At 35.6% G+C, this 12,378-nt stretch overlaps 1 protein-coding gene across 1 annotated transcript; it reads right to left on the bottom strand.

Moving 5' to 3' along the window:
• Positions 1-355: 355 nt before the first annotated feature.
• LOC130739401 (purple acid phosphatase 23) lies at positions 356-6,048 on the bottom strand. The gene is given in 11 exon segments (XM_057591676.1): positions 356-583; positions 1,038-1,108; positions 1,194-1,265; positions 1,642-1,764; positions 1,934-2,215; positions 3,402-3,592; positions 3,687-3,731; positions 3,734-3,903; positions 3,997-4,333; positions 5,408-5,599; positions 5,691-6,048. Coding segments are annotated over 11 exon segments (1,761 nt in total). The 5' UTR covers positions 5,962-6,048; the 3' UTR covers positions 356-576.
• Between the last annotated feature and the right edge of the window lie 6,330 nt (positions 6,049-12,378).

Raw genomic sequence — 12,378 nt, forward strand, 5'->3', positions numbered from 1 at the left:
GAACTTATAATACTTGGAAGTTGGAACTAGCATTAGAGAAAACAAGAAACAATACCAAAACCTCCCAAAAGGCAAAAATTATGTCCAAATTGTCTCATTTAGTTTTTAGCCTGATTTAAGCACTCACTTTTCAAGTTGTCTTCCTTCAAGATTTAGGGTGCGTTTGGGTCAAGAGCTTACTTAAGTGCTCAAAATATGTTATAAGTAGGTATAAATTTGTATCCATATATAAGTTAATCTCAGCAACTTATGAAAATAAGCTCAAAATAACTTATAGCTAGGTCATAAGTTATTTACATAAGCTAAGTCAAACACTTGTGTAAATGCTTATATTGTAAGATAAGTTCAAATAAACTATTGGAAACGGTCTTAATGGCATTTCAAGTTTTGATCTTCTTTTGATGTATCTTCCTAACTTGCACAACAGAAAATGAAAATTAGAAAAGTAAAGTAACATTTACAGTAATGCTCAATTATCATAGCTGAAGTTGCACACATTTTGAAGCCCGATCCATGGATGACAACTACCAATAAAATCTCTAATTATAGTGACAGCAATGTAATTGATTCTAACCCTTATTTCCTGTATAAACCATAAAAGAAGTCAGATAAATAAAAGACCAAACAGTATATAACCAGGAGAGTGGAAAGTGGCAACAGTAGAAAAACAACAACGACGACGACAACAACAGCAACAATTACATAAGCCTTATCCCACTAAGTGAGGTCGGCTATATGGATCACACTACGTCATTGAGTTCGATCATTAACCAGACTATGAGGGGACAACATTAGAAAAATATTAAAAAAAACAATTGAAACATAATTAAGTTATATCCTCACCACTATTTGGCATGATTTAGAAGTGTGTTGAACAAAACCTAGATCCAGTCCAGCTTCAACAGGAGAGGGAGAAAAAGCAAACAATCAAGAGCTAAAGATATACTAGAATATTTAATTTTGTTATGAAAAGTTTGCTCATAAGCACTGCACTCTCACAAATCAGACACAGACAGGTAACACAAGATAAGATTTACCTGAGAATATAGACCATGAATAAAGAGAACACCAAGTAATTGAGAATTTGAGATATGGTGATGGAAAGACCCTGGTTGATCAAATTGAATGAGTTGATTCTTTATTTCATCATAAAAATGTGGCTTTAGTGAAGAAGCAAACACAGTGAAGCTTACCTGAGGGAGGCATCTAGGAGCAGAAGAGGAAGAAGATGAATTGTGTGGAAGTGACTTCTGTGAGTCCTGTGCCTGTAATAACAAAGGCCAATGAAGATGGAATCATCACTGAACCAAAATGTAAGTTAAGTATAGTATGTGACAGTTAAGTTCATGTTTGGATTTCTTTATTTTGAGAAAGCAATTGTCTCTTTTTTCTTCACAGCTTCCTGTAAACCTTTATTTAAAATAAATATTGAGTAGTTATTTCTTCCAGAAAAAGCTAAACCAAAGACAAAGCAAACAAAGTTGTGATTTGAAAATCCAAATGATATTACATTATCTATAGAATTTTGCATGCAATGAACTTTTAGAAATGGGTAATGAGAAAAAGGAAAGCAATAAAATCATCACATTCACATGTACTTTCATAAATCATGAAAAACCTATGAGAAAAAGGAACTAATACTTTTGAATCCTTCAAGCACAATTCAGGCTGCCGCACAATGTATATTTGGTCACCAATTGCGTTTTCTTTGTAACTATCTTGATTTCGGTGCCAAGTCCATAATGCATATGTAGAATTCACTACCTGCAATAATGCATATGTAGAATACAGTGATAATTTTTGTAAGGAAATAATTAATATCATATAAATGGGAATTAATGGATGGCATCCATGTTATAATCAAGACAGGAAACTATATAGGTATTATTATAGCCACATACAAAGATGAAGCTTCACGATATGATGACTTTACCTCGAGGATCCCATGTCCAAAACTGCTTTCTCTAAATGCACTCCACTCAGGTTGTTTGTTCCAACAAAAGTTTCCTTTGGCAGGACCAAAGGAAAAATTTGAATGGCAAACTCCTCCAAATTCTGGTATGTTATCTCCAGGTGAAGGACACTTTCCAGGGTCATCTGCATGATCGACATCTACTTTCTCAATATTTCCTCCATCTCCAACAGTAATGTAAATAGGTCCACAAGGGTCCAAGGTGTAATTATAAACTCTATTCATTCGCTCATAAGCATGAACCTGCAAGATGTAGGAGAAAAATACATTAAAATAAGCTTTATTTAAGAGAACGCTATCCAAATAATTTTATTTCTGAATGAATAAATTCAATTGTCTTTCAAAAAAAAAAAAACTGGAAGTAACTTTTACTGAAAATGCATTCCATCTTCAATATTTTTCCCACACAAAATTAATAAGTATCAAACCAAATCAAATAGATCTTAAATCGTTGACAGTGGTAAACCAACTCTCTAAAAGCTTAAACTATTAGCTGAAAGCACATGAATGGTTTTATACCTAACATATGCCACTCACACAAGAGCTCTTCAGACTAGAAATATGAACAATGCACAGGCCTGGCCAACCATGTGTTAAATTCTAAATTTTAGAGTCTTGATCACTCGGTCAGAGGTTTTGGTAGCTTGCATTATCTTAAAAGTTTCTATTAGCTAAAAGCACATGAATGGTTCTATATCTACCATTGATAACAGTTATAGAATCAAGCCACAAAATCCTGTGCATTTGGAACTAATGCGCGTGCAGAGGATGCAATTGCCAAACAGGTGATACATCTGATAGGAACAAACACCAAAGAAGAAGAAAGATTGAGGTAACCGAAGAAAACTATTGAATGTCCTGGATATTCGAAAGATCCAGGTCTCTCCCAGAAATACCCAATTACAATACTGATCATAAGTGATTTCCCTCTCCATCTCTCTGTCATTTATAAAATTTCCCCTATCACTTTGTAACTAAGTCTCTTTAACTAACTAACTAACTAAACATCCATTTACCTCTTTCAACATCACTCATCAAGAAATTTCAGAATTTATCACCTAAACTGATAGAATATAACTCAAATTCTAAATTTATTTGGAGCTTCACAAAATGGCAATCCTATAATTTATGGTGGTGTTAACTATTCCCAAACGAGAACCAAGACTGAGGATAGCTCTGAGGCAAAAGCATTGCATTCAGATGACTATGATTATGATATGATAAATGCTATTTGTACAGATTTTTAGGCAGGAAAATAATGTATTTCTCAGAATTATCTAACCCTACAACAAATTAACTCCATAAGTTCATTGTAAAAAATTATCTAGAGAAAACTGCAGAAGAATCTTGGATCTTGGATATTTGAAACATGATATTACAAACTAATGATAAAAACAGAAACCAACAAAACAGAGTAAGTTTAACTTACATGACCATTGAAAACAATGTCAACCCTGTATTGATAGATAAGTGCTTCCATTTCCAATCTCATGCACTCAAATTCTTGATAGTGTGAAGCATAGCTGTTATACCAAGGAGGATGCCATGTAGCTACTAACCAAGGGGTAACACCACGATCTACACTTTGCAGATCTTGCTCCAGCCAAGCATACTGTGCACCTAGATTGAAGATCCCACGGAACACATCAAGTTACAACCATATGTTTTGACTGGTTCACATAAGATAAAATACACAGTATCAACTATCACTTACCAGAACTATTGTAATCAACGTATGCTCCCAACATGATGAAGTGTATCCCCCAGCATTAAAAGAGTAGTAGAAGTTACTTTTAGAGCCACTTTCTTCAGCAGGAACAGCGAATCTCGTCAAGTATGATTCAAATTCAATCCCACCAGCTTGAGGTTCAATCTCATGATTCCCTTCAATAACCATCATAGGAACTTTTGAGGTCAAAGGCTCCATAAACCTGATGTTTCAAAAATAAACTAGTGATTCATACCAACAGAAATTTCCACCTAAGAGATGTGTTGCCAATAGCTATTTGTAGAAGGGATTCTACCTTCCCCACCCATCCCATCGGGGTTGAAATGTCTCCCTGATAGGTGCATCAGGAAATGCACATGAAAAACATGGAACTCCCTTTCCGCCGGTCGTTTGATACTGATTTGCATACGTTAAATCTCCAATCATTAGAATCATTGAAGGATCATTGTAAATTAAATGATCAATAGTTGTTGAAGAATTGCTTGTGAGACCCAAATCTCCAATAACTCCTATTCGACGAGGATAATTTTTAGGACTGGGTTTTGGAGAAGTCTCAAAAAAATGCTCTTGGCTCATGGCTGGAATAGAACTATCCCCACATTTGTAATAATATCTGGTTCCAGGTTCAAGACCTACACCAAGAGAGAAATATCTCAAAACCTTCTCCAAACTGAATGACCAGAGTCACTGCACTTATTTACTTGATACCATTCTTTTTTATTTGTTAAGGTGACTCAGAATAAACTTTCAACATATCATCATAAAAATCTTATAGTGTATCATACAAAATTTACAGGAAAGTTCCATCAATCATTTCACATGCTGATCTGAATTTTTACTTCAAATATGCTCTTTCACAAATACATTGGACAAGTAAATATTTCTATCCAATAATCAATTGTTGTATTACCAATAATGTCATAAGGCAGACATCAAATACTGTTTTACCAAATATGTCACAAAGTAAGGCACCCAAGAACTTAAGGCAACCCATCAAAGCAAATTATTTACTCTGTGTTCTCTCCAAAATTCTGGGGACTGGACTAAATGTTGGGGGTGCTCAGCCTAGACTCCAAAATCAGTATTAGAGTGAAGATGTCCATTCTAATGGTTTTAACTGATTAGTAAGACCTCTTAAATGTGATACTATTGAGGAATTATTACTCACTTAATGAGCATTCAAGTGGATGCTATGATTTCAGTCTGTCTCACCGGCTTCTTTTCTTTCACCCGGTTAGGCCGAGCTAGGGTTATTACGGTATGTAGTATGTACAGAGCCCCCCGAGTCCTTAGAATTTTTGCTTAGTTGACTTGTGTGTCCGAGTTATGGTTGCTAAACCCGGTATGTACACAGCCCCTCAAGTCCTAAACATTTTGCTTAGTGGACTTGTGTGTCGGAGCAAAAGGGTAGCTAAACCCGGTATGCACACTTTGTATATCAAACTATTTTTATAGTTATAACACCATTAGGATATTCATAACTTTTAAAATAAGCAACATAGCACCTTGTTAAACATGTTGAACAAACCAGTAGGTACACATCTTACATAGGTTCCATGAAATGGAGCAATGACAAATTTCAGACTATAGGCTTTTTTTTCTTACCATTCAAAAATTCATTGAATCACTGATCACTGCTTCCTACTCAGCACCAAACACTATCATCCATATGAGCAAAAGCTTAAACAGCAAATAATTCAACATACCTTCAAGTTTGACATGGTGAATTATGCCTGAAGTGTAATTCCAGAGTCCTTCAAAGGGATACAACTGACTGTAAACAACCGAATCACCTTTGGCAACACTTGTGTACTTGCCACTCTCTTTCCCAAACCACACCACGCTTCCAACAGATGTAGGAACAAGCGGGGTGACATTGAGGCCAACCTGTGCATCCCCTTATCCATAACAAAAACAGCGCAGTAAATTAAAGTTTGATGCTCTATAAAAATTCTGAATTGAGGGAGATGAAGCAGTGAAATAAAATACCAGTAACCCAAGAAACCCACATAGAAGTTGGTGAAGAAATGGCAAGAGCAATCTGCTCAGGGAAATTTGCAGTCACATTCTTTCTAAGCCTTGGATCAGTCATGGGCAAGTCATCACTGCCTCTTCTCAGTGACGGATCAAACCGGCGAGTCACTGGGTCAAATGGGCCATCCAGGGTGGTGGGTATGTGACCCTCAGCCACTGCCATGTTGAAGTTGGCCGCCACCACCACAACCACCAGAACGGTGGTGCAAAAGGTGCAGATTTTCATTGAGTTGAATCCTCTGTTTTGAGTGTTTTCTGATCAGGACGATGAAGATGTTGTTAAGTATTATTAGCATAGTTGATTAATCCTCATTGTGTTGAAGACTTGAATTTTTTATTTTTATTTTTATTTTTTTGAAAGAGAAGACTTGAATTTGAAGTAACTATAATTTGTGTTGGTTAACATGTGATCATCGGCATCTCCGTTTCAACATTGGCATATGCTGTTTATTGTTGTTATGAATCAAAAACGAATTTTTTGACCAAAAAAAAATTCAAAAAGGAATTTTGATATGGTTAGGGTAGAAATGCATTTCACTGTACCCGTAAGTGGTAGGAGCTGAGGGACATATGAGTTGGGTAGGGGAAGGTCTAATGATCGACTTTTGGCGGGTGCAATTTATTTTTCCGATATAACAAAAGAAAAATGCATCTCATTATATAATTAAATTGGAATATTATATCATGTAAAATTCAATACAAATGACCTAACAACTATGTAATTTCTTTAAGAGTTTAATTTATATGCACTGACAGTGTAAAGATCTCTGGCACATCCTAAAAATTTGATTGATTGACGGTGTAAAAAAACTTTACACCGTCAGTGTATCGAAATTAAACTCTTTCTTTAATAATTCATTAATAGAATTATAAATTAGTTTTTTACTAGATGGGAAGTATTTTGGTGGATTGAAATTGATATTCAATTTGTCTTTCGGATCAACTTGAACTCATTCTTTTGTGGTTCGGTCTTTGTTAAACCTGCACCTCATCGAATTTCTTCGAGTCTTTGTAAATTCACAACAATGCGTGGTCACGTGACACGATAGTAGAGGTGGTGGACATTGGCAATATCTAGTGGTGACGACGGAGGTGGTGATGGTTACCTAGTGGCAGGGGTGGTGGCGATTATGGTGGTGGGGGTAGGGATTGTGGTAGAGGGTGGACACAAAAGTGACAATGATGACAGCGGTGGATGGTGGTGTTGGCAGTGGTGGTGGTAGGGGTGATGATAGTGGAGGTCCTGGTGGTGACAATGGTGGCGGTGGATGTGGTTGTGACATCAATGGCAGTTGTGGAGGATGGTGGTGGTGGTAGAGTTGATGAAGCTGCTAGTGGTGGTGGAGATTAATGTTACTTGGTGGCGACGATGGTCGTGGCAGAGGCAACGACGATGTTATAATGGTGGAGGGTGGTGGTCTTATAGATAGTGGAGGTGGAGGGTGAAGATAGAAATGAAGGAGACGATGGTAATGATGGCGGTGGTGATGGCAACAACGGTGGAGACGAAGTCGGTGGTGGTAGTAGTAGTGAGGCGACAATAATGATGGTGGAGGAGGCAGTGGTCTTATTGATGGTAAAGGTGGTGGTGGAGGGCGAAGGTGGCGATGAAGGAAGCAGGGGTGATGATGATAGTGGTGGTAACGACGGTGGCGGTCACTGCGGTGATGAAGGTGGTTGCGGCATTAGAGGTACTTTGACCTCCGCAAAAAAGAAGGTTTTTTTTAAAAAAAAAAAAGCTCCTCTTGATACATTTTCTAAAAACTTCTTATCATATTTTTCTTCAATAAAATTAAGTTACTTATTTTTCAAAGAACTCATCCTCAAATGTGTTTGGTCCGACTTTTATTTTTAAGGAGTTTTTAAGTCACAAAAAAAGCTGAGACATACGTTACCTAAGTCATTTTAGACTAACAAGACAAAATGAAGATGTTGTTTCAACATGTTGAGATTGAGGTAAAAGATGACTCATATCTAGAGTTGTAGGTTTCCATTTTGTATGAAGTTTTTTGCATTTGAAAGATAATATTCCACCTAAATTTTTTATTTAAGGACCATATCTAATTCCAATGTTCGAATAGTAAATAGCATATCAAATTTGCTTAGAAAAATTGAAATTCACACCAAAGTCAATCATTAGTCAACACTTTTCAGTCTCACATTGACTAAATCTCTCTCCACTCATCTTTCCTTCCCTTATATAAATGGAACTCATACTCATATATGTCTAAGATTAATGCTCATATAAGTGTTTGGGTAATGCATACAAAATGTGAAAAGCACAAAATGTGTACTTCAGTTTAAAATTTTCACTGATCCATTTTTGGATCATGAGTTTAGTGTGAAGCACATTTAAGAAGGTTGTTACCTCATCTCATTTGTTTTTTGTTTTCTTTATTTCTTTATGTTTTTTATTCTCTTCTTATTTTTAATATCATGTAAGTACTTATTAAGTTCAATATTGTTGTAAATATTTGTTTTATGTTTTGTAAATATTTGTTAAGCTTAGTGTTCTTGTAAAATATATGTTTAGTCTAAACTATCTATAAAAAATCCCAAAAATATGCTTTAATTGTCAAAGTAAAAATTCCTTAAAATACAAAAAAAAAATTCAAAAAATATCATGATTAAAATCAAGTTCTCTTAAAAAAATACTTTTATAAATATTAAATCATGGCTGTTTTGTAAACCTTTGCTCCCTGGGTCTGTCTTGTTGATTAGCTTGCGAAGATCTTGGTTTTTGTTGTTGTGTGGTTTAGTTCCTTTGTACTGGTGGCTTGATGAATGAGGTCTATTATTCTATCCTGGGAGATTTAAACAGGGTCTTTTTGGGTTGTTTTTTTAGTTGATTTTGGTCAAGGATTTTTGCAGTTTTATTGTGCCTCTTGTTAGGCTTTGGGTTTTTTTTTAAAATATAAATTAAAAATAAAATCATTTTTGGGTAAAAACTAAAAAGGATAATTTTAGATTTACTAAATTTTGCACAATTTACATTGGTAACTCCATGCTTTAATTTGTTTATTTTGTTGAGTTTTTACTGTCTCGTCGTAACCTCAGTTGCGTGTGTTGGGCGTTGTTTTGCAAGAAAAATGTATATCAGTAAAAAAAAATCATTGGTTTAATTTGTAGTAATGTAAGTGTAATCTGCTGATCAGTGGCGGATCCAGGACCCTAAGGTCAGGGGGTTCAAATTTTTCAAATGAATGCATCGTAAAAATATAATTAAAAACAACTTTAATATGTTTATACATCGAAAATTATACAAGTGATAGTTTTCCTCTATGTGATTTCATATTCTGAAATCGTTGAACATTAAGCTCAGAGTCAATGTTATTGAATACATCACTCTAAGTAACTAAACAATCGTTCATCAATGTATCTCCAATTCGGTTACGCAGCATATTCTTCACAATATTCATAGCAGTTGCTACTTATTTTCCAAGTTAGCGACTGATTAAGGAGGTAACAAGACACTTAGTACTGTTGTGTTGGTGCATACTAATCACGATCAACAAATTTAATGGCATACAAGGCATAAATTATATCAGGAATATAGCCCAAAATAGTAAGAAGCAAGCAAATGATGAATTCAACGTGCATAAAATCAATCACAATCACCAATCTGTCAAAAATAAATACCAAATCCAACAAACTAATAGTCTAATACTATCATATAACTTCAGATTGGTCAATTAATATCCAATTAATTAAGAATCCAATTTATTTCACAGCTTCCATAGTTTTAATTCACTCAATATTCAGATCAAAACCCATAAAGGGGAAAACTGTGAAAGAGATAAAAAAAACCGATTTTGAGAATGGAAAAAGGAAAAACAAGTCAAAGGGGTGTTGGTATGAAAAATTGGGACATATTATACATTCAGTGCACAACAACCCGTGAAGATCGACGAGCAAGGAGAGTGGGAGGCGCAACGTGACGGGTGAGGACGAGGAGGGAGGCGCAGTGGATTGGTTTGGTGGCTTGGTGGGTGCTTGGGTAGTTGGGTGGGAGCCTGTGAAAGACTTAGGATACGCCGTACGCGAGAGAAAGAGAGACAAAGTGATAGAGTGAGAGAAATAAGTGAGTGTGAGTATTTAGTGCAAAATTTGGTATACTAGTATAATTTAAAATTTTCAAGGGTTCAAAAAAAAATTATATACAAAAAAAAATATTTATATAGGGGGTAAGTACAATTTTTGTTTTGTTCAGGGGGTTCATTTGAACCCCTGAAACCAACACAGGTCCGCCCCTGCTGCTGATGATTATTTAAGAGTTCTAGTTTCATTTTGTATTTGGCAAACAGACATGGTCTTATGATGAGCATTTTGATATGGCTCGACCACAATTTCAAGATGTGGTTTTTACATTCCCCGGTGTCGGTGGGGGAACCTCACAAAAGGCAACGGGGTACTTAGCATCTGCAATTCTGCATGATACCATGTAACTTCTACGGTTTTTTTCTTGTTCAAATGCTTATTAACAATGTGGTTGTTTGTTCTTATATTGGGAATAGGACACCGGCAAGTTTATGATGTCATTGACGTGAATTCATGGATCAGACATTTTCTCAATGAGCACTAGTGATGAAGCATATACAAAGTAAGATATCAATTTTGAAACCTGAGTGTTGAGTGTGAAGAAGATACTTACAAATGAAGATTGTTGTCTTACTTCATCAATGGTGCTCATTAGGAGGTGTCTAACTCTCTGAATCCACGTAAATGACGCATGCCATGTCAAAATCTCAATCATCAATGAGATGAGAGCATACAACCACATTCTTAACGAGAGAGTTGCAATTATTATGAGGTTTAATTTGGTTTTGTAATTTTAGTTCTTTTATTTAGTTTGGGGTTAATTATGTCACTGAATTAGGGTTAATTTGGTAAATCTGAGGTGGAAATGAAAGAAATTAAATAAAAAAGGCTTCCATATAAGTTTAAGTTGACATATGTCACTACCACATAGAACTGATGAGGAAACTTAACAACATTGTCGAAGTTCAGCCTACAATGAAGGCTAATAGTGAGTATTTTCTAAAACAGAGGAATGTTATCTAAACTTTACTCCGACGGTGGACTATAATCAAACAACTCATATTTTAGAGGAAAGGAAAACTTATAAACCCAAAAATAATTGTGTTTGAGTTCCTCAGCCAATGTCATTTTGAAGTTGGCCCCACCACCTGAAAGATGGCATGTGACATGCAAAAGGTGAAGATTTTCAGTGTTTTAGGTCCTCTAGTGACACAAAATGAATTTATGCATGAACTCAACTCTTTGCTTGTAGAAGCTTCAAATCTTACTTTTTAACTTTTTAGAGTGTCACCCAGACTTGTAGGTAAAAAGAATAAAATATAGTGGTTTAGTGATAAGAAACTCCTAGAGTTAAAGATGCTCTTAGATTAAATTTTCATTGAAATAGGACCTCAAATTTGGTTTAGTCTATGTTCCGGTCTAAATCTCCGGTTAGGGCTAAGCAATTAAGCAACAAAAGTAGAGAATGACAAAATAGCAAATGAGCAAAAAAGTGTTGGATCCCCCACCGCATGGGCGGTGTCCTCTTTATATATTATCACTACAGAAAAAAAGGCATTTTGCAGCGTTTCTGGAAGCATTTTGCGGCGGTTAAAACCGCCGCAAAATGTATAATGAGGCGTTTCCTTGAGCGCCGCAGTTACGAGCGTCGGGGGCCGTTCTGCGGCGCTTATATGCAAGCGTTGGAATAACCGCCGCAGATTCGGTAATTCATTCTGCCTCTTTTTTGCGGCGGTTTCTAACAGCTGCAAAGTTCTACAATGATTTTTAAAATATCTTCTATTTAATTACATTGAATTGCGTAAAATCGTTTTTCAATTTTTTTTAAAAGTCAAATTATATATTCAATCAATAAATAAAATGAAGAAAATGCACAAGAAATGCCTAAACATATAGAATTAATAAAAAAAGATAATTTTTAAATATTGAGACGCCAAAAGAGTAATGTAAATTAGTATACACACCCGGTCCTTACAAAATTGATCATATACACAGGGGTAGTGCAGAGTAAAATACAGGGACATCTTTATAGTAAAATATACCAGGTTATCTTTCATCCATGGTTGATTCAATAAGTGCAGCTTCTTCTTCCTGCAGGGGCACAAAATAAAATGGAAATGAGCATGGTGAAACTTAATATCTAAAGAAATGATCACTTGGAAGAATGGAGCCACATACCACCAAGGCATTAAATTCAGTCTCCTGATCTATGGCGTTTATGACAATAGGATCTTCAAGCAGGTCCTGTTCAAAAACTTAGCCATTAGCAACCTCAAGCTATGTGTGTACAAGCAACAAAAGATGAAACTTAAAATCATTGTGGTTAAGTAATGGACATTATTATTAGAGTGAATGCCACAACCAGAAAATAGTAAGGCTGCTAAAATTTGAAAACCATTGCTTGAAAGTGGCATTCTGACCTTTAAGAATAAATGGGTAAAATGCAGAAAATAGGAGTCAGTTTATATTGAATATAAGATTAGAACTACAAAAGGAAATTGTGCACAAACTCTACGTCCTATCTATCCACCTCTCCAGACACAATATCTTGAGTACCTATGATGGTGACCACATCTGCTGGGGCTCTAGACAATCCCCGTACCGC

Source organism: Lotus japonicus, chromosome 2 (assembly GCF_012489685.1).
Source record: "Lotus japonicus ecotype B-129 chromosome 2, LjGifu_v1.2".
In the NCBI taxonomy this organism is placed as follows: Eukaryota; Viridiplantae; Streptophyta; class Magnoliopsida; order Fabales; family Fabaceae; genus Lotus; species Lotus japonicus.